The sequence below is a fragment of the Micrasema longulum genome, unplaced genomic scaffold (assembly GCF_059751315.1).
Source record: "Micrasema longulum isolate JH-2025_06_02 unplaced genomic scaffold, ASM5975131v1 h1tg000405l, whole genome shotgun sequence".
Taxonomy (NCBI): Eukaryota; Metazoa; Arthropoda; class Insecta; order Trichoptera; family Brachycentridae; genus Micrasema; species Micrasema longulum.
Genome location: NW_028277605.1, coordinates 53,373 through 76,315, shown reverse-complemented (window position 1 = coordinate 76,315; position 22,943 = coordinate 53,373). Strand labels below are relative to the sequence as shown.

The 22,943-nt window shown below is 32.7% G+C and overlaps 1 protein-coding gene across 2 annotated transcripts; it reads left to right on the top strand.

Moving 5' to 3' along the window:
* Positions 1-309: 309 nt before the first annotated feature.
* On the top strand, positions 310-21,991 carry Loxl2 (Lysyl oxidase-like 2). 2 transcript variants are annotated; one of them, XM_088226059.1, is made up of 7 exons: positions 310-364; positions 1,763-2,146; positions 5,342-5,512; positions 11,089-11,360; positions 13,671-14,197; positions 15,913-16,070; positions 21,585-21,991. In XM_088226059.1, exons 2-7 carry the CDS (start codon positions 1,954-1,956, stop codon positions 21,800-21,802), a joined length of 1,539 nt encoding a protein of 512 aa, XP_088082185.1. In that variant the 5' UTR covers positions 310-364; positions 1,763-1,953; the 3' UTR covers positions 21,803-21,991. The 2 variants fall into 2 exon arrangements, with proteins under 2 accessions (XP_088082185.1, XP_088082186.1); XM_088226060.1 differs by having other exon boundaries at positions 312-356.
* Positions 21,992-22,943: the final 952 nt, after the last annotated feature.

Below are 22,943 nucleotides of genomic sequence, written 5' to 3'. Positions count from 1 at the left end.
TTGTTACGATTTTTCAGTATTTTGTTGTCATGTTACATATTTTTAAATAAAATTTAGGTATAATAAATATTAAACATTTTTTTTTAACCTTCAAAATGATTTTTATGCAGATATTTTTTTATTCACCGTTATTCCTTTTTTAGTACACCTTTTTACACGGTTCTGTATGCAACGTATCCATCGTGCATAAAGAGGTTTCAATGGTTACAGTTTTGGGTAATTAAGACTATTTTTGCTTTTATATAATCGAATAGACCGCCATGTACCAGTTACAAACGCCTGACCTAGGAAACATTGTCACAAAGCATTTCAGTTTAAACGAGCTTATTTATTTAACTGGACGTGATTGTTTCGTGGTGATATGGTGTCCAATATAATTAACAAAAAAACATGAATATTATTTTAAAATCGTTTTAAATATGAAAAAAAAATGTATCAACGCATTTTTACAGATAACTAATTATTTATGAAAAAAAAAAAGCTTTTTTCGTAGACGGCTTGTACAAAAAGTCATTTAAAAAAAAATTAAAGTTCATTTTAAAATCATTCAGTTTATGGAAAAATAACAAATAACAAAAAAAAAAACGGAAAAAAGGACTTAACAATCAAAAATATTATGTTTTTGTCAAGTGTTCTTGTTTGTGCCAACTATTTCCCTGGAATTCATACGAAATATTTTTGTGGATGTTTTTATAAATAAAGCAGTTCCGTGTGTGTAACAGGATCAGAATCCTTAACGAGTGTTTTCGACTCGATGGCTGCTCTCAGGCAAAAATCCTGAAAAACGAAATCGAGTGGAAAAAAGTCTGCCTCGTAGCGTAGTTTGCGCATTCGCCTACCATGCTTGATGTCCCGGATTCGATTCCCGCGAAAGTCGTGATAAAATATTTGTATTGAAAGGTGTTTTAAAACTGCAATATTTCGTGTTCCTGGGCTGGCAAATGAAGCGTAAGGTTGATCACCTTGCCTTTCTGTAACAGATGCTCGAGATACGCAGCATTTTTTAAAGAAATGTAGTGCCTTGCGCACCATCGTGTGCGGATAACAGTTTGATGGTTGATGATTTTAATTTATAATTCAAACAAACATTCAATAATATTAAAACATAAGTTGAGTCCACATTTTTTTCAAATTTAAAAATTAGTACCAAGACCAAAATTAGTATCAACTGCTTCAAAAGTGTATAGTTTGTGTTGGGTTTTTGTCCTTTCATTGTGCGTTCTGTAATATAAATAATAAAGATGTACATAAATTAATAATAAACATAAATACCTAGTGTTTAAAACTGTCTGAACATTTTGTTAATTATTTATATTTATTAGGTTAGTCTTCTTTGTTTATTCTCAAATGTAAAAATATTAAATAAAAAGTATATTGTTAAGTGTCCTCGGCACGGGTAACCCCAGTGAGATCACATTCTTTTTATTATTAATTATAGTTTGTAAGAGAAAAAATATGAATAAATAAATAAAAGTAAATTAAAATTGTGAAGGTGAAGGCTCTACAATAAATTGTTTATGCTTTAATGTTACATCTATTATTTTATTTAATTACGAGCCTTCAAAATGGAATGTCAAGTAGACGAAAGTGAGCATTTTCGACACCTTCTTCTATTCGCGTTCAATCGAGGGAATGAAGCTGACTAATTTGTTGTAAAATAATGAAAGAGAATACATTATTGACGTTGCAATTTTTGTTTCCTGTTCTCTTAATTTGGAAAAAAACTTTCCTAACTTATGTAAAAATGAATTATTTTTTTCAGTTTAGTATTTAAATCAAACACTGATTTTAAGTCTCCTACTTTAATTTATTTCAATTTTTGAAACAAAAAATCTGACAATGTTTCGTCTAGTTTGCCCAAACTAGACGAATTTTCGAACGAGTTTTTTTTCCTGTGGTATCTTGCGTAATATTTATTTTCGGTTGCGAGTTGTAAAAAAATAAAAAAACAAAATGGAGGTTAGTTTTTCCCGCATTTTGAGACTTTTAGTGATAATACTGTGCGTGAGTTTGGCGAGTGACGGAGCAAGAAGAGTTTCGGACGAAGAAAGAAAAAGGAAAGCGAATATGATCCAGCAGTTTCTCAAGAAGTTTCAAAAAACGGATGGTCACGTGAGGCTTGTTGGAGGGAAATCTAAATTTGAAGGTTAGTACAAAAATTGTGTTCTCTAGACATCATAAAACTAAAGTTTTTTACTGATACGCCCTTGAGGTGCTTTTCACAAAAAATGCGCTATATAAATTATCCAACTATATATATATAAATATATACGATTATTAAAAATTGATTACTAAAAAAAAATAATGTTTTTATTTATTAGGGAAAATGAAAATTATTTTTACACAAAATGTATATAATTGTTCGAATTCGGCTTATTCGGCGCGGTTTTATATGTTCGTTATTTGTTATAATATTCCGCAGGAAAACCGAATACCTACTTATAGTGGACACATACTAGGCCAGCGAATGGAATCGCATGCTAGAGAAAGTGTGCGAGTTTATCAAAAGTACTAATCCAGCGTTTTAATGGTAAAATCAAATTACTGTGGTCACGTCTACCCCGTTGACTCAGGGGTCAGTCACTCAGAAGCGTGTGCTTCCATTTGCTCTCCAATTTGTACCGTGTCTTACATATTAACAAGCAAAATTAAAATATAAGCAAACATATTAAATTAAGCACCGTCTATTCTCACAAGGTATAGTAAATAGCTGTTCTGAGGTAGGCAGCATTAAAAAAAAAATATATAGCATATTTTTTATAAGAGATTAGTAAAAAAAAAAAATATTTTGGGCCTATAAAGTACGCATGTCTCTGTGCGAGCCTCGATTAACAATGTGATATTTTCTAACACACGATTCCTTCTTTGACTTGATCTATTTGAATTACTTCTAAATAAATTTTGGTTCTTAAATATATATTTTAAACATTGCAAACAATATATTTGTCTTAGGTCTAAAAGTTTAGCTTCTTGGAACAATTGGAAAGAGGGAAAAGTGCGATTTTTGTGAAGCATTATTTTTTATACACATTTTTGAACAGTTTCTAATGGTTTAATATGATTGTTGTAAGTTCCCCCCCATCCAATTATTCCATAGGAAAGCGATGACTGTACAAGTGCATAATATACCATTTTAATCGTATTTAGCTGGGCGTAAGTACTTAGTCTTTTGAACACATAGGTTAAATATCTTAGTTTATTAACAATTACTTCAAGATAATTAGTCTATTTAAGTTGACAGTCAATGATTACTCCCAGGTATTTTATGCACCTTTCAGAATTCATGTTTTCGCAGATGTCTAAAGAAAATGAATACAACATTGAATGATAATAGGTTGGGGAACAAGTAATTTCGTATTTTTTGCTTTATTTCAACGCTTTATAAAAAGTGTTACAATCATCCGATTTAAGTCAAATATGCGCCGTTCTGTTTGATAACTTGTTGCTAACGAAAAGCCAACTTCATAATCGTAAAAGCCCTTGTCGTAGAAGCCCTTGTTCCTATTGGCGATATTTAGCTCCTGGGCGATGCTACAACTGCTAACATGGCGATCTATATCGATATTTCCATGATTTTATCGACATTTTCGACGACAGGCCTGCCAGAGCGTGGTGCATCATTCACCTCCACTACACCAGAACGAAATCACTCGAACCTCTGTTGTGCAGCACGAATCGAAAGAGTATCAGCCCCGTATACATCGCAATTTTTTTTGGACGCTTTTGTCGCGTTTTTCCCTTTCAGGTAGTAAACAAGTAAAATATGGCGAATTTCTTCTTTTGAGACCTCCATACTCGACGCACGATAGTTCACGACTAAACCGACCAATCGCAATACTGTAAAAAAAGCGTTTGTTGTATTTATGACTAATAATGAACGAGACATACTAAGTTTAAAAAAATGACGCGAAATACGAAATTACTGTTTCTCTGATCAGTAATAGGGGTGCGAAGGACAGCAGATGCAGTGGGGTTAATTGTTTTAGCAAAAATGTGGTCGATTCAAGTTTCTGCCTCATGTGTCACTCTTGTTGATACATTAATCAATGATTAAGTTAAATAATTAATTGATTTATCTCCTGCCTAACTTTTAACTTATAATTTTAACTTTTAATTTAAATTTAAACTTAAATTTAAACTTTTAATTTCAACTCTTAATTTTTACTTATTCATATGCACATCTACTACCTGCATCTAACTAATTATTGTTGGTGGTTATTTTTATTAAGAAATATAAATGTTCATGGAAACAGAGAGAGAAGGGAGGAAAGAAGAGTTGGAGCTTTACAATGTCTTCTCCCATTTCTGAACTTTTTATTTGATATTTATATTTTTATATCTATGTATTTTTTTAGAATTTAACTATATTTTCCCCTCTCATTCTATATTCATAATAAATTAATGTGAAATCTGTAATTGGTCTTAATTTTTTTTTAAATTGTTCTTTTGTACCTTGTTTTTATATAAAGACTGTATGATTCCTTTAATAAATAAATAGTTGTGGCCCTATGGGGCCTACTATGGTAAAAGATGTAAAAATAATTGATGCTTGAAAGATGTTCTAGATATTTTAAACATTTTTTTATCTCATCACAACATTTCAGTCGTGCAGAAGGCACTGCGTGGATAGGTGGTAGTTTATTTTTCAGTGTAGGCGTGAATTTGTGTACTTATTGAAAGTAAATAATATAATAAATAATCTATCGATTACAATTTAGATTTATTTTATTCAAGGCTTTGTTTTTGAATCTATAAACCACATAATTTCGGTAACACATTGCCTTTTTCAAGTCGACCTTGCTGGAAATCGAACGTCAAGCAGACGATCGCATCAACCACAGTCCTACGAGACGGACTAATCTCCAGTCGATAAAAAAAACCTAACAAGGCATCGAGTCAAAGTTACTCGTCTAAGATTATGGTTCTATTTCACTTCTAAAACTGGAGGTGCCTATTTATGGTGTATGAATGGATGCGCGTGAATCGATTTGAGGTTATGTGAGAAATATGGATTACAATTGAAGTTGTTTATTGAGTAGATACACACGAGTTACATCCTTACAATTTTGTGCAGAAGGAATTTAAAATAGCGAACACTGGCGAGAAGCTGGTGGACGGGCGACACGAAATGCCAATATAAAATGGATATCTTCTTTCGCTGCACGACGTTTAATTACTTGTCCGAGCTGACGTTGCGTCGGGTTACGCGTTGCGGGCCAAAACGGTGTTCGGCCCTGCCAACTTCACGGCTTGATGGTGATGACCTCCACAATGGAATCACGGAAATAAATTTACATATATTTTAAAGAATGTCACTGGTTTATTTTATTTCTGTTGTCAGGTAACGTGGAGATTCTCCACAACGGAAAATGGGGTGCCATTTGTGACGATGAGTTCGGTGCAGCAGAAGCAGCTGTGGTATGCAGACAATTGTACTACAAATCCACTCCATCATCAGTACTGATCTCCTTCTCCGTATCGACGCACAGTGCTAGATTTGGAATAGCCACCAGTAAGTTAAAATTTCCTTTAATGTGCCAACAACATCCGTATTCAATACACATGCAAAAAATGAGACATTTTACAATAAATCGGAAAATTGTATTTTCATGAGCAATTTATTTTTATTTATTTATTTATACTTTTACAATGGTTGTATTTTTTTTTATACACAATAATTTTCTCTCACTGGGGTGTCCCGTGCCAAAGGAAACATTTTACAATAAGTAAAATATGCCTTAAATTAGTTATTTATCACACGACTTGGAAATCTTTGGGATAGATCTTACGGCTTTTCGTAAATCTCTTCGCGACTAAACAGTGTGGGATGAAGTTGAATTGGCATGGTTTAGCTCGAAGTCTTAGGTCTTCCGTTTTTATGAATATATTGTATACAATTATTGTTTTACCCTTGTTTGTCTTTGCTAAATAGTTTTATGTTCTTTTTATTCAGTTTCTTGCATTTATGTTTCTTCATGTAACTATTGTAATTGACTTAGGCCGTACATATAATAAATATATAAATAAATTTAACAAAGTTAACAAAATAATAAAAAGAACCCAATTAATCTAATTAACCTTATTATCATTAACATAATAAGCAATATAAACTAAAATAATCATAAAAAACGTAACCAATTTAAATAGACCCGTAGACCAAATTTCAACAGTACACATATTTTTACCTATTTGGCTTTTATCCACTCATCGATCAATACGCAATCCACCTCCACTATCCATTTCTTAATGGCAATTTTATATTGTAAGTACTTACTTATTGTCCTTATGGATAATGGAAGTAGATTGTACACTTTAACCGAGTAATAGGTCAATCCTCTTTGACCGATAGTTGTATTAATTTGTAATTGTTTTTGCAGCATTAGGGTGGAGTATCTAGTAACTATTGTATTTGTGGAAGGAGTTATGGAAGGTAGAGAATAATGTTTGTGTGCGTACAGTAACAGAGCTTTTATATAAAGTTATTTTACAGATGTTACATTAAGACTTGTCTACAAAAATTTAGACAAACTCAAAATATTGTTGATAAATCCATCTGGTTCATGAAGAAGTATAGAAATTGAAAAAATAAGATATACAGGCGTTGCCTAGTAAGTAGGTGAAATAATATTAGATGAATCTCACCCGCATAAATAGAGGTTTCAGCTCTTTAACTTCACAAACATCAACAGATGAAAAAATTGAAGGAATATAGATGTTCGAATATGGGCAGAATGGTGAATGTTACACAGTGTGTAAAGTGGCCACTTAAACCAGCCATTGACTGTTCATAAGCCCTGTAGATGCCTAGACTTCCATATTCCCTTCTCAAAAATGTTTTCCCTCTCTGTTGAAATATGATTATTTTTTATTATAATTTATTTCATAAACGAAGCCTGGTGCCTACAATAAAATTCAAAATTAAGATGCTAACAAATTTTGAACAGGTATGCCGGTGGAGGCAGAGAGCGGTCGAGTGAGAATTCGCTTTTATAATTTCTCCTTCTTCACAAAATAGAATGTGGAATAATTTTACACCCCCTATCAATGATGTTTCTATAACTCAAGTATTTTTAATCCACCTGATACAGAAAAACTCCGACACTTATATTATAAATGCAAAAGTGTGTTTGTATGTCTGTGTTTCTTTCACGTCGCCACGGAGCTGTGATTGACGTGTTTTTTTGCAAAGGGATAGCCGGAGAGTTGATAAGTATCACAAGATTTTTATCCCTACAAAAATATCTCCCCTGAGAAAATTCCTTATGGATTAAAAAAAATTGATAATTTGATTTTTAGTTCCTTCAATGGTTATTTTGGGTACATCCGCTTTTTAGATATACTGACAGGAAGCAAACGAATGCTGAAGGGTCGAGTGAACGTGACAGCTAATTAATCTGAAAATGAATATCATTATTTGATAGATGTCATCTTCCACATCCTGTCAAATAAATTTCGATATTGGCTCAGTAATCAATTAAACTGGAACCTCGTTTTACAGTTTTTTTTAGTCTCAAAATGCCGCAGTCCAACTTTGTTTCTGAAAAATTAAAAATAATATTTATTGATATTTTTTCTCTTTAAAACTATAATAAGTAATACAAATAATGTGACCTCACTGGGTTTACCCGTGCCGAGGACACTTAACTATATACTTTAAAAAAAATATATTTTTACATTTGAGAATAAACAAAGAAGACCAACTTAAAAAACAGAGATAATTAACAAACAGTTTTAAATACTACGTATTTATGTTTATAATTAATTTATATACATCTATATTATTTACATTACAAAACGCACAATGAAAGAACAAAAACCTAACATAAGCTAGACACTTGTGGAGCAGTTGATTCAATATTGGTTTGGGCGAATGAGACAATCCATTTTACTTCTACCTAGCTTCACTTTCCATTTTTTATAGCCTTTTGGAACATTTTCTCGTTACTTATTGTTTTAATAGATAGTGGAAGTAGGTTATATATTTTAATTAAATAATACTCAAAATCCCTTGGTCCGAAAGTGGATTTGTTTGTATTTGTTTAAGTTGTCTTTGTGTTGAGGATCATGAGATGTATTGTAGGGGTTATGTCTTTCATTTGAGTAAGAGTAGTTTTTGCATCTGTAAGTTAGTATTGTTTTACCGTTTAAACGATGCGTAATAGTAATATAATTAAACGATTCTTTGCAAAAATGTGTCAAGCCACACAATCGAAAAAAATTAGTATGTGACTTATTTTGAAAAAAATAGTTTGATGAGTTTAAACTTACAAATTTTCTCTAATATCTCGATGTGTTTATCGAAAACCACGCAACTGGATTAAAAACAATGTAACAATGATTTAAGATTCTTAATGTATTGTTGCGAATTAAGTTCAACATGATAACAATATTGATAACAATAATGATACCCTGCAAAAGACGCATTTATCTTAATAATAATAATTATGGATAACTTATATAGCGCCATTCTGAAGGGCGCTTTACAAAGTGATTGTATAAAGATATAAATTTAGCTTTTTTAACAAGTGGGTTTTAAGTTTCTTCCGAAACATCACTCTTCCAGTTACGGACCTCTGCTGGGAGAGCATTCCATGCCGTAGGGCCTGCGACCGCAAATGCGCGTTCGCCAAATTTAGTGCGCTGTTTGCGTAGAGGTATAATAATTTTTCCTTTCGACGTTGATGTAGCTGATCTAAGCGTAAGACGTCTGTCAGCTAGTTCATCTGGAATGCAGAGTTACCTTAGATATTCTGGAGCAGAGTTGTGCAGTGACTTATACATAAGCCAACAGAGTATGTATTCCACCCTCTGCCAGATTAAAAAAAAATACATATTTTAATTTTTTTACAATAAACATAAAAGGTAAAACAGAGAATTTAAAAAATAAAGGATAATTACATAGCACTAAAATACACATTAACAGTAAAAATAGTAAGCAAAAAAATCCCACATAGGCATGGCCTGTCCGTGGGTATACAAGAAATGTTTATAAATTTTTGCTCCTATAATAAATGGACAGGTATAATATTTTTGTGTAATATAAGAAAGAGAAAAGAAAATATTCTGCTAAAGATCATAAGGTACCTTTTTATTTTATAGTAGTTAAAAAAGGAAATAAAAAATGCAAAACAAAAACATAAGTTTATTTTGTAACCGGCAGCCAATTTTTTGTAATTTGACGATTCATATTAGAAAGAGGGAAATGTTAGCGTCAGGGGTGGTATTCTAAATCTCATCTACCCCCAGAGGGTGATTAAATAATGGATTTTTATTTTTTGCATGCGCTTACATTTTGCTTCATATATGGCCACACTGATGACTAAACGTCAAATAAATATGAACACGTGAAATTAAACATGATGATTTTCACTAAGAAGATTATTGCGACCTTAAGCATTACTCAAATGACTTAATTAGGTTGAATTGACCAAACCAAATTTTTTTCCGTTTTTAAAACTGTTTTACAAACCATTTGACGTTTAATCATCAATGTGGACATTATATGAAGCAAAGTGTCGTCCAATAAAATAAAAATAAAATCCGAAATTAACCACTCACTAGAGGGTAGAGAAGATTTAGAATACGAACACTGGTTTGAAACATGAAGCTTTTATTTTAAATTAATTTGTTTTCTTAAGTCAAAATTTTCCACCCCAATAAAATTTTATTAGTTTACATTTGAGGAAAATATAAAAGTTGTAGACTTACATTTTACGTTTTTTTTTTTGAAGAAGCATTGTTTAAAACATTTTTGCGTTATTGTTATTCATAATGGTGCATAGAGCACTGCATTGGTACACCGACTGCAGCGTGTATTGATCAATTTTGTTACATGAAGGAAAGATGATTAGTCTTACGCTTCAGGTGCTAGCCCAAAGACTATGAAATACTATTGTGTGAAAACACCCTTTTAAATCAATATTTTACATCAACTATGTCGAGAATCGAACCCGAAACCTCTTGCTTGGTAGGCAAACGGGCTGACCAGTACACCACGAGGCCGACTAATGCGTATTTAGTACATAGCGAATAAATAATTAATTGATGGCGCGAGTGTTACGGCGATGGGAGTTGATCTGGCTGCACTTGAACTAAATGCTGGAGCTGAGTGACTGCGTTGAGCTGACTTGTTGAGCTGTCTTGTTGAGCTGAATTGTTGAGCTGACTGTTCGGGCTTACTGAGCTGACTAGGCGTTATCACGCCCTGTGGTCTCTCTAAAGGCCACGTTCCTTTGTTCATGTCTCCATGGCGTGAACGTATTTCAGTCTGGTGTTCTTATGTCTTCTTCTACTTCTAACTCTTTTTAATTTTGATTCTCTGATAAAACGCCGCGTTGTTTTCGATATAAAATTTATGCATAAATTTTAAACTATAAAGTAGATACTAACCTCTCAAATAAAATACAAATAAATTCGGGATTGAGAACAATCAGATATCGGAAAATATATAAACTGCCTTTGTTTTCAAATAATGCTACATACCACACATCTATGGCCCGCATGTGTCGGGAATATAATATATACTGCCGAAACAATAACATTGATATTTTTCATCATACTCTCTCAGGTTTTGCGAATAATCTCTCAGGAGTAAATCTAATTTAATAAGTACATACGTACAACTTATTTTTTATTACATTGTATCCCGTATAAAAAATAAAAAAATAAAAATTCATAAATATGTATTACATCTTAATATATAAATCTGTTTGGTGTAATTCTATAAATGAAGTAATTCATATATGCATGTAACATTGTATCGACAAATGCTTTCAAATTGTATGTTTTCTAGTATGTATCTTTGTTGAATTACCCAATGACAAAATAAAAAAATAAAATAAATGTCTTACATAGTATCATGGTATTGTATTCGATAACAAATGATGTGTTGCTTCATCGGTCGTTGCTCTATTTCATGTGAAATGATTTCGCACGTGTGTGTGTCATCGATCATCGACTATGAACTCCATTTATTTAATGTTAAAAAAATATGTTTTAGGCGTAAACGTGAATAATAAAAAATAATTAAATTATACATAAATACAATATTTAGATAAACTAACACAATAACGTTATTTTTTGTTTTAGGAAAGTACTGGATGGACAATTTGTATTGTGATGGAAGTGAGTCTAGTTTGGGTAACTGCAGATTCGATGGTTGGGGAATGAGCGACTGTGTCCCCGAAGAAGCGGCTGGAGTTATCTGTTCTGATCCCGATGCTGCTAAAAGTCAAGAGAAAGAAGATCTGGTGATTGAGACTGTCAGGAAAAATAAAACAAAGATCATTGATCTGCTGGAAGGAGCGGAGATGGAAATTAGAATCAGTGGAGGAAGATCGAGAGACGAAGGAAGACTTGAGGTAAATATTGGCTTGTTCTAAAGGAACTTGGCTTGTTTGTGTTATTTTTGTTTGGGATAAAAACAAAAATAATTTCAACGGAGAAAAGGTCTCCTCTAGCTGATACATGTTCATTTAACCCTGTACAATCATCACTACATCAATACATTTTACTCGTATAACTTGTATTTCTTGCATCAAGAGTGTTTGGCAAGCCAGACTCATTGAAAGCATTATTTCCAAAGTATTAAGCTAAATATTCCTAACAAGTTAGATTGTCACGTTTTTAAGATAATAGAGAAAATACGTTTTATTGTAGAAGGTTAGCATTTAAAAAAAATACAAACATTTGCAATCTGAATTCACAAAACGTTTAACAGGCAGCAGTCAAAATACAGTTTTTTTATTTTTTTTATTTATTTATTGGGGATATCAACAGTAATACATGTAATAAAAATATAACAAATAACATATACAGAGAATAAAACCAATGACAGATATCCACAGAAATACATTAAATACACGTACAATACATACTAGTGTGTTTGTGTGAGTGTAAGTGAGTGAGAGGGTGGGTGTGTGGGTGTTATATTGGAAAGAGGGTGTCAGGTATCGAAAATATAAATATATATAAAATATTAAGAATTAGAGATAAAATTTAATAAAATAAAATAAAACTTTATTATTGAAACTAAGTATAAGACAAAAAAGTATGTTTTAAGACGCGCATTTTAAATGTTATTTTTTTACAATCAAATGGATCAATAAGGGGAAAGTTCAAATTATATTCACTAGCAAAACGTATAAGTGGAGAGTTTTGGGCATAGTTCGTACGAACTGCTGGCACATGAAATAGAGAGCTCGACGTGTGACGGGTGCGGTAGCCGGGGACATTTAATGATAACTCCGACAAAAGAGCCGGACTATCAAGGCGTCCACTGAGTATGTCATGAAGCACCCCCATGTCCAACAGTTAAATATTATATCATGACAATAAAATTATTTATTTATATCTCATCATCATCATAAGCTCGACAGCCCTGGGTGGGTCTTGGCTGAATCCAGGAGTCTCCTCCACTCTTGCCGGTCTGCTGCCCCTCCTCTCCAATTCCTGTGGCACAGAGAGAGTTAGGCGTTTTATGGGGTTTTCGTCGTCCATTCTAATTATATGGCCAGCCCATCTCAAGCGTCCATACTTGATGGAGTATATTACACCGGGCGCTCGGTAGATATCGGATAGCTCTGTATAGTAGCGACGACGCCGATGGTTGTTTTCTTTCAGAGGGCCATAGATAACTCTGAGAATTCTTCATTCGAAAGCTGTCATTTATATTCATTTAATGTAATTTTATCACTATGAATAAATATATAACATAAACGCCAAATAGAAGTTCCCTGCAGTAGAGTATTTGAAACCATTACTGGAGACTGGAGACTGCTGCACGACATTGTTAATTACATAATTGTATTTGCAAATTATCATAATACGGTGCACGTCCACATATAGTGCCGTGTTCATCCAGCAACTCAATCACAAATAACTATCGACGTGCTTAAAAACATGCTAAGCATTTGAGCGATCACAATGAACAATAATGAACATGGTTAAGTTATCACAGTCATAAGTCAACGCGTGAGTAATCTCTAAGTCAACGTTCGTGTCGGTTTGTTTTTTGTTTTCCTCGTAAATAAATACAGTTAATTGGCAAAAAATCGGCGTTTACTATAAAAAAATAATACAATATATTGCATTTGCAAATTAAATTACAATTACAATGGCGACTGCTTTCTTGATATTTAGCTTGCCAATTACCGGCTAAATGCAATAGATAGCATGATAAATAATAAATAATGAGAATAAAATAGCAGTTTTAGAACATTTTCTATATTTACACCGGTGAAATTCCAAAATGTGATTGCGCACCAGGATTATACGTCGCGAAACGTAAATATTTTGACATTTAATATTAGGTGTTCATGCATGTTCCATTGTGATCTCGAATACGATTAACAACCATGACGAGAAATTGTTATCACGTCGCTTATTAGCACGTCGGTAGTTATTTGTGATTGAGCTGCAGATGGTGACAAAAAAATTGTTAATGTTATAATTTTTATTTCTGTATTTAAAAAAATATATATGTTTATTTCCCATTATGCTACATCCCAACTAAATACAGATATTTTGGTCTTGTAGAATTTAGGATACGTGACTATTTTATGAAATATATGTAATTTTGTAATAAATAAAAAAGATAAACGTACTCGTACAACAGTTTTAATTGTAAATTTAAGGTACCAATACAAAATAAAAGTAGTTCCTTGTTGCAGATCAAATATGGAGATATCTGGGGTTCTGTTTGCGGTGACGGTTGGTCCCTTCTAGAAGCCATGGTTGTTTGCAAGAGTCTCGGTCTTGGGTACGCCATGACCGCAGTTCAAAGTTCGTTCTTCGGGGGAAACGCTTCCGAAATAATCCTCAGCGGAACCCAATGTCTAGGAAATGAAGAGACTCTATCTCATTGTCTCCACGATGAAATCGGAGTCGTCACTTGCCCCGGAGATCAAAAGAACTTGGCAGGAGTCGTCTGTGTTAGAGAAATGGCAGACTTAGCATTCGACCACTATGAGTTGATGAGGACTGCCCATTTAGAAGACAGGCAACTCTTTGCTCTTCAATGTGCCATGGAAGAGAACTGCTTGGGTAGTCAAGCGTACGTAGTTCAGAAAGAGCAGTTGGACTGGTTTACAGAGACCAGAAGACTTCTTAAGTTTACAGCAAGCGTTTTGAACATTGGTACAGCAGACTTCAGACCTGCTGTTCCAAAACATCTATGGGAATGGCATATGTGCCACATGTAAGTAACAATTTCGATGTAATTTTAAATGGATAGAACACATAGAATATATAACATAAAAAATTAGAAAACTTTCACATATCTTTAATTCGATACGTAACATTTTATCCCTAATTAAACTCAAACAAATATATCTTATTTAATGTAACTTAATTTTTAGCTTATGGCATAAAAGGACGGGGATGCACTAATAAACCAATATTAAAACCTCTCGAATCTGCTCAAAAATCAATAACTAAAATAAATTTTAAAAAGCTCTTCAGGTACCCCAGCGTCAAGTTATTTGAGGAATTTGAGATCTTAGATATAAGACCATAATTTTTTAGAATAATAATGTTTGTGAAAGCATATTATTCTACCAAATCTCAAAAGGAACACTCCACACTATCAGAAGTCAAACCAGAAGACGGTTTATGTGGTCTACCACAAACTTTGAATTCGGGCAAAAAAATTCTGGTTTCTGGGCCCCAAAATATTAAATATGTATCCCAAACAGTGAAAAACCATGACCCGGATTCAATTAAATACATTTGTAAAAAAATGGCTACTGGGCTTAGGTCGAGAAAAATTGGAAATTTAGTTAAAAAACATTCTTAAATAATAAATGGTATAAATTAATATTGTATAACTGCATAAAAATTAACTAGTAGAAGTAGTAATGTTATTGTTTATTTTGCATAAAAATGTCTGCCTTAAAACAGTTTGTACCTAGTTGGGCAGACTAGACATGATCCAGAGAAATCTATTACCTAAGTGTGTATGTAGAGATATGGTAATTTTTATTTTTGTTCACAAACCATGATGATTATTAATATTATTATTATAATCCCCGTAAATGTAATGTACTCGAAAGATTATCCTGATTTGATGTATGTTAAGTTAGTTACAGATAGTTATAACTTTGTAGGTTATGATTATTAAATGATACGCGATGAAGATTATTTATACAAGATTGATTTTACAGTGGGAAGAATTTATAATCAAGAACTTTCGATATTAAACGTCACTTATTCGTCGGGAGGCTGACGGCGTGGAAAAGAAAACGATCTGTCTTCGGATCTTTGTTTTATAGAATGTTAACTGCCTCCTCTGTTTCGCATGATGTTCAGGCACATGACTCTCCTTCCAGTTGATAGCGATATATTAAAACTGCATGTGACTGCAGTCGGTTACAAACAAATTATTATTTATTTTATGGTTTTCGAAGTAAAGTTCTTTTGCAAATCAATTTTACAGTTTATTTTACAGTTCTTCTCATGATTTCTTTATTTAAAAGTCAAGATACGTTTTAACATCATTTACACTTTTTATAGCATCAGAAGTCACTGGATTTCCTATATTCAAGCATTTTAAAAACTATGTATGTTTTTTGGACGTTCTGCCGCTGCGCAGTAATTTTATTTTCGTTTATTTCTCCGTGGACTATTTTGCAGTCTGGTCATCACCCTTCTTGGAGTTAGATTTATTAAAGGCCAAATTTTAGGTAAATTATTGAGAAGCATGAAATCTTAACGATTTTTTTTTTTCATTCGTAATCTCCTAATGAGATTCGAAAACAACAAAAAATATAAATACACCAGATTTTGCTTTCAATTGCCTGATTGTTTGCGGTTTCTTGAAGTCTATTTTAATACTGATTTATGTTCCTCTTCTTCTGTTTCGTTGATTTTTAGCGAAAGCTTTTTACCGTAATTATTTTTCTGTAACATTTAAAGGCACTACCACAGCATGGAAGTTTTTGCAACCTTTGACATTATGGATGCTGAAGGAAGGAGAGTCGCTGAAGGACATAAAGCATCTTTTTGTCTGGAGGACAACACTTGCCTACCTGGAATTGAACCAAAGTACGCGTGTGCGAATTATGGAGACCAAGGTACTGTCCTACATTTACTTATTCTAAAGTCAAATAAAGCTATAATACACAATATTACTACTTGTAGCACTATCTGAGGTTATTAATTCATAATATGTTCTTAGTGAACTCTTTTGCTGGAATGAATAGTAAGTTTGACTTACCGTGGTTTTGTTGTAAGGTTGCGTGAAATTGAATGAAAGATTCACTTATATTGTTCTTATGATAAATACAAGATTATACAAATAATGATTAAATTAAATAAAACACTGAAGGAATTAACCGTGACACGAATTTATATTATGCGAGTATTTGAAAGTCTTAAGGAGAGAGAGAGCAAAAAGTTAACTGAACTGAAGCTGACACAGGACACGGAGATTCTGTTAAGTTTCGATCAGTTCCGTCGAGCAGTTACGGTGTGCCTTACGCCGTGTTCTTAGCAGTAAAAATGCCGCGTGAGTACGTGCCAATGGTCTATTAGAAATCAATGTACTTGATTTCAGCTGAATGAGGAAGTTCAGTGCTACGGAAAATCGGATACGAAAAATGTTTTCTTACGCGCAGTGAAAATTAGAGCACTTAATTGTACTGTAAGTTTGTAAGTTTCTTTAAAATGTATGAAAAAGAGAAAAAAAATGGTTTTAATTAACTGTGAACTACATCATAAGTTTTTGCGAATCAACCAAATAATTGTAGCGTTGTTATGTGTGGTGATAGATTTCCGGTTTCCAGGTAGCCATTTTTTCAACTTTTTAGTGTATTTTGACGCTACGGGACTTTCATTTTTTAAATATTTTATTTATTTGAGATATCAATAGTAATACAACAAATATACATACATGTGATAACGAAAAAATATAAAATGAAACCAATACCAGATATCCACAAAATACATTATACATAAACAAGTAGGTATAGAAAAAGAATTTGTGTGTGTGTTTGTGAGAGAGAGAGGGTGGGTGTCTGTATGTGTGTATGAGGTAGGTTATGTATTAGAGTAGGAAAGTGAGGGTGAGGGTGTGTGTATATGTGAATAAGTATCAATTTTGTTTAAAAAAATTAGTGCATAATTTAGTATTTGTAAACATCATAAAATTAACACTCTACTTTTAAATGTCAGCACAATTCACTAACTATAACTCGTGACGTAACTGGCGGGGTAATTTCAAAATTACAAAACTTTAAAAAATCATAGGGCTGATAATATGATACCTAAAGATATATATATTTTTAATGTTGGCTTAGTTTGATGATCTATTAAAAAATAAAATGCCACAGACTCTCTATAAGCTAAGGATCTATAATAAACAGTACATAAAATAATAATAATTGGAGAATTTGATACTGCTGTTTGCTGCAGACCAATCCATATGCAAATTTAAACTAAAAAATAAAAAAATCTTCTTTGTTGCTCAAAATGTGAATCCAAATCAAATCAAGGCTGTCATTGTACAGTTTATTTTTAAAACAGGACATGGGTTTCGGTTTTTTTTTTTAGCACCCGGTTAGCTCTGTTATTAGCACAGAAATTGATTACGGTTTATCACCGATTAAAAAAAAAAAAAATTAAATAAATATATATATATATTTTTTTAAATTATTTTTTTATATTTTTAAAAAATATATATATATATATATTTTATTTATTTATTTTTTATTAATTTTTTTTTATTGTTTTTTTTTGTTTGTTTTATGCACACCGGGAGCTCCTACCCTAGTTGGAGGTGATAGAAGAAAAATAAATATTTTTACTCCCGAATTACAGGCCGAACAAAACTAATCTACTTAACTACTCACCATTTACTGACTTACTAATGGTACCTAAGGGTGCTACTATTTATAGAGGAGGTTTTCATGGGGTTTATTTTACTTCCAAGGGTTACATCGAGGCCATATTCTATTTCTCTTTCTGTCAGCAATTTGAGATCTGAGATAGGTAATCAGCATTTTGTTGTTTACATACAGGAAATGCATAATTCCCCTTCTGCACTATCTAAGACGATAGTAGGTCAGGTGACAGTGGGCATTGGTTTCTAGGTGAGTCCCATAGATATGAGAGCACTCGCCCTCCACTCCGAAGATATAAGTCTTTCGAGCCTTGAAGGGCATGAACTAATTTACGGGTACCGGTCACAATAGAACTACACATGACGCGGTGACGCCAGGGCCTCGATTATGATGGGAAGATAAAGACGTCATACCTTTATTATAAAGATATACTACCGACCCCCCACCTTTAAGTTTTGGGTAGGTACATCGATATGAAACAAGGGGAAGCGTACGTCACGTTGAAGATAAAAGTCTCCCAACCGACTACAATGGTATAATACCGATACCCCCCCCCCCCTCAAGTTTTGATGTAAGTACATTGGTTTATACCGACGGGTCTAGAACCCCTCGATACGTTTATCTACGCATTGTAAGTATCAAAATTTTTGTTTCACCGAGCAATTTTTTCTTTAATTATAAATCATTAAAATTTTTAATCGTTTTGAGGTTGGCACTTTTTTTTAAAGCCTATTTTAAATATGAAAGAGAAATGAGTAAGCTTTGAAGTCGAATTAAATTCCGACATAACTGTCACTGTAATAAAACGAACGCCTAGATGTGAAAATAATGTCGCAAGGTTCTGTCCTATTAACAAATAAGAGTATCTAGGCGTTAGAAAGTTACCACTCTTAAAAAAATATTTAGTTATTATATTTTTTCCATTGGTTTTACTTTCTTTCTGAGTGTATATATCGAGACATTAAAGGAGCCGGCTTTGTAGTCGATCGGTAGATACATACAGACGATCGTTAAGCGTATCGTCTAGGTGATTTCCAAAAGTCATACAAAATTTATGTTTAAGCGAGCATTTTTTGCTTGAATTGAGATTTATTGGAGTTTATAATCGCTTTGAAGTGAGCACTTTTTATTACAGAAACCTATTTAAAATATTAATGAGAACTATTTTAAATGTTAATGACGTAAGGAACGCGGACTAATTGTTTGCGGTCATTCCATTGGCTTGTTTCGATCATATGATGTCGATATGTTAAATAGGTAGAACATACCGAGGTAAGATACAGATAGTACAGAAGTTAAGTGTACCGTCTCGATATGTACAGATGAAGATAGCGTTCACAATCGAGGCACAGGAGCCTATATAGGACTCACACCAATCTTCTAGATTAGAAAGAGAAAATATTATAGCCAAGGCATTGTATACGTCATCAAATGCACTTGTTTTTATGTATGTTTTGTTTCAAATTTGTTACTTTCATCATTGCATTGATTACTTCTTTAGGAAGGTTAAACCAATGGTACACGACTTTAAATTCAAGGAAAACGGTATTCGTGATAAAGGCCAGGTATCGAGAGGTTATTGAATTCGTGATAAAGGCCAGGTATCGAGAGGTTATTGATATTCACAGATCAGTGCTTGTATGTAATTATTGACTACAATAAGCTCCTGTTACCGGATCAGAGAAATTTCATGCTTTCAGAGGACAATTCATCGACCAATGTCAACTTGCTCAACAAAAACGAACTATATCTAATTGCTCGAATTACTGAACTGGATGATTTCAGTCTTTATCATACTTCACACACATGTAGTCTATATAATATACGATTTCAGGATGTGAAAATCACTGACCGTAGTCACCTGAACCATAAACTTTATATAAAAATTAAACGCGACGAAATAAACTGACACTAAACTACATACATACGTGCATACGATGCGTCTATCATAAAAAGTAATGATTTGAGCTTGAATTTGTAGATAAAAATAACAGTAGGTAATTTGATTCATAAAGTATTTACTCAATAGTATTTTTTTATTCATGTTTTGTATTGTATTTCCTTAATGAATTAAAGTTTTTACCAAGCGTTATCAACATATAACGATAATATAGCACATTTAATACATTATGAAAGTATTGATTGATTGAAAAGAGATACTTTAATCCACAAATTTGTGGATTAAAGTATAACTCGTCTTTTATTTATATAATAAATTACAATGAACTTCCATCAAGAATTTTCCCTTACAAACTTAAATGATCGATTTAGTGTTTATTTTGTAGAACTCCATATTTAAATTTATAATATAAGAAATCAAACACTGTTTTGAGTCTACTGAATACTTTTTTTTTATTTTTACAAATATAAAAACAAAAAAATTCGTGACAATTGTTTCGCCTTGTTGGGGCATTTCAAACGAATGTGAAGATTAGATGGATTGAATGTCCTTATATAGTTATATAATTCAAGGTATAAAATAATCTAATGAACTAAAGCATATACGTTGATCATAATTGTGAGGATAACCAATAGTTAAGGGCAAGGCTAAGTGTTTAATAGGTAATGGGGAATTTAGGTTTTTATATTTGTAAAAATAAAATAAAGTGTTCAGTAAAGTTAAATCAGTGTTTGATTTTTAATATTATTAGTTCATTACGAAAATATTAAAAAATTATAGCATCAAGTCTGTGTCATACATACGGCGAAAATCGTCACCGGCTTTTTTCTTTATTAAGTCACTGCACCGGCAATATCTGTTCGGGATTTTTCTTTTCTTAAAGTAGGTGTGTTTAACTTCTCATTAAGATTACATATTTTTGTTTTAACAGAACACACTGAAATATTTATCCAAAAATAAAATGACGTATTTTTCCTTTTTGTTATCAATAAAAAAATACGCATTAAAATCCATTATCAAAAGATACAAAGCTCAAATTATCTTCTTATTTAAAAAAAAATGTCAATTAATAAATATCGCTGGCGTTACGAAGATTAGCAGTTTTCAGCCACAGATTATTATAAAAGAGTTAACTTTAATGGCAAAATTATAAATGAGTATAAATTAACAAATACCTTCAATTATTATTTTTAAACGAGATTTATCTCAAATATAATGTAGAACTGGCACATATGCTAATGAGGAAGGTCAGTGCAACGGGAAATTGAATATTAAAAGGTTTTCTTACACGCGGTAAAAATTAGATCATTTTATTGTACGGCAATGTTTCTTTGAAAGTGTACAAAAAAATAATAAAAAAGATTTTTTTTCAAAATAAATAACGTTGAACTACGCTACAAGTTCTTGCTAATCAACCAATCAACTACAGCGTTGGATATATTTTCGGTTTTCGGGAAGCCGACTCACCAGTCAGGACAACTCAACGAAGCCACTTTTACTTGTGACTTCACGGGCGGAATAATTTAGAAATTACAAAACTTTAAAAAATCATATCGATGATAACACGATACATAAAAATAAAAGTATTTTTTATTGGCTTAGTTTGATAGTCTAGTCTAACAAACAAAACATATAAAAAACCCACTAAACTTCCTCATTATGTAATTTCAGAAAAAGGAACAAGATCTTGTCTACACTGTGCAGTTTCTTGCACAATACTAAAAAAAAAACATTTTTTTGACTAGTGGCTTTTGACGGAGGGAAAAGATGCGATAAGTCTTCATTTATTTGGTCTTGTAGACTGGGAACATTTTTGTCATTTGTTCTGATTTTGATTTTGTTTTCAGGAATATCTGTCAACTGCTCCGACATATACAAGTACAATATAGACTGCCAGTGGGTTGACATAACCGAGCTGACTCCAGGACAGTACACCATGAAGGTGGCGGTTAACCCCGAGTTCAAGGTTCCAGAAATGTCTGTTGACAACAATGCAGCATTGTGTAAGCTGCTCTACACAGAAACCGGAGCATCCGTCTACGATTGTGTACTTCAAAGACCATAAAGTTTCAACCAATAAAAGCTGGAGTGCAGTAAAAACTATTTAGAAGCTGAAACTGCATGTTTTAAACACATATGTATTATAATACCAATGCAACCAGAATACAGTAAAGATATATCAATCACATTAAAAAACATGTTACGACTTCTCTTCTAAATAAAGATTTGAGATGCGTAATTTTCGTTTATCAAATCCGTTTTTACTGATTGTTTCCTAATCAGCAATTTCCAAAATTTTACTGGTGTTAGTTGAGGCTTGGTCGAAGATGAATAGAAAATAAAATTTTCAAGAAGATATGACTAGAAATAGTACATGATGTAAGCAAATATTGCACAACTCACAAACCTGATGTAGTATTGAAGATGCGGTGCTGGCATGTTAGGTGATCTTGAAATAGTCATTTGTAGGTGAATTTGTGGTTAAAATGATGCTGGCATAGCTATATATAGGTAAGCTGGAGGTCCGGTCGATGCTGGGCACAGCTATTTCTGAGTGAGTTGACAGTCTGGTTGATATTGGCAAAGTATTTTAATTAAACATTTCACAGTTACATTGTGCTGACGCGAGGAGCTGCAGTAGGAGACGGAATAAGGGGGTTTGTTGTTTATTCATACATACATGGTTTTTCAGGGCCAACCGCGAAACTCCAGAGGAACATTCCTCACGGTAAACTTTAAAAAAAATATTTTATTTTTTATTTTTTTATAATCTAAAAATGGAGTAAATCTTTCATTTCTCAGACAAGCATCCCTTTCGCAAACCCCTACCCCTCCTCAAAAAAAAAAGAATTGATGTAATTATAAACGTATTTGACCAACAAAGCGATACGCACCAGACCCAGACTAGTGAAGCGGCTGGGTAGGAGAGAGGTAGGGGTTTATGGCAGGACTGCTTGTCCGAGAAATTAAGGATTATCTACATTTTGAGATCATATTTTTCTTTTTTAGGATAAGGATTTTTTTAAAGCTTACCACGAGGAATGCCCATTTGAAGTCTCGCGGTCTGACCCTGAAAAACCGTGTATATGTGAGTAAGGAAAACATTGGAAACAAAACCTATGGATTTAGTCTATTTAGAAACAAGTAAACAGGCTTTGATTGTAAGCATGGCATAATTGACCGATATTTTTGTTCGAGATGTTATT

Bases quoted from the DNA above. Each gene is read 5' to 3' on its own strand.
- Loxl2 (XM_088226059.1), top strand. From the start codon at position 1,954: ATGGAGGTTAGTTTTTCCCGCATTTTGAGACTTTTAGTGATAATACTG. The intron at 5,513-11,088 runs GTAAGTTAAAAT...TTTTTGTTTTAG, and splicing joins TAGATTTGGAATAGCCACCA to GAAAGTACTGGATGGACAAT. The intron at 14,198-15,912 runs GTAAGTAACAAT...TAACATTTAAAG, and splicing joins GAATGGCATATGTGCCACAT to GCACTACCACAGCATGGAAG.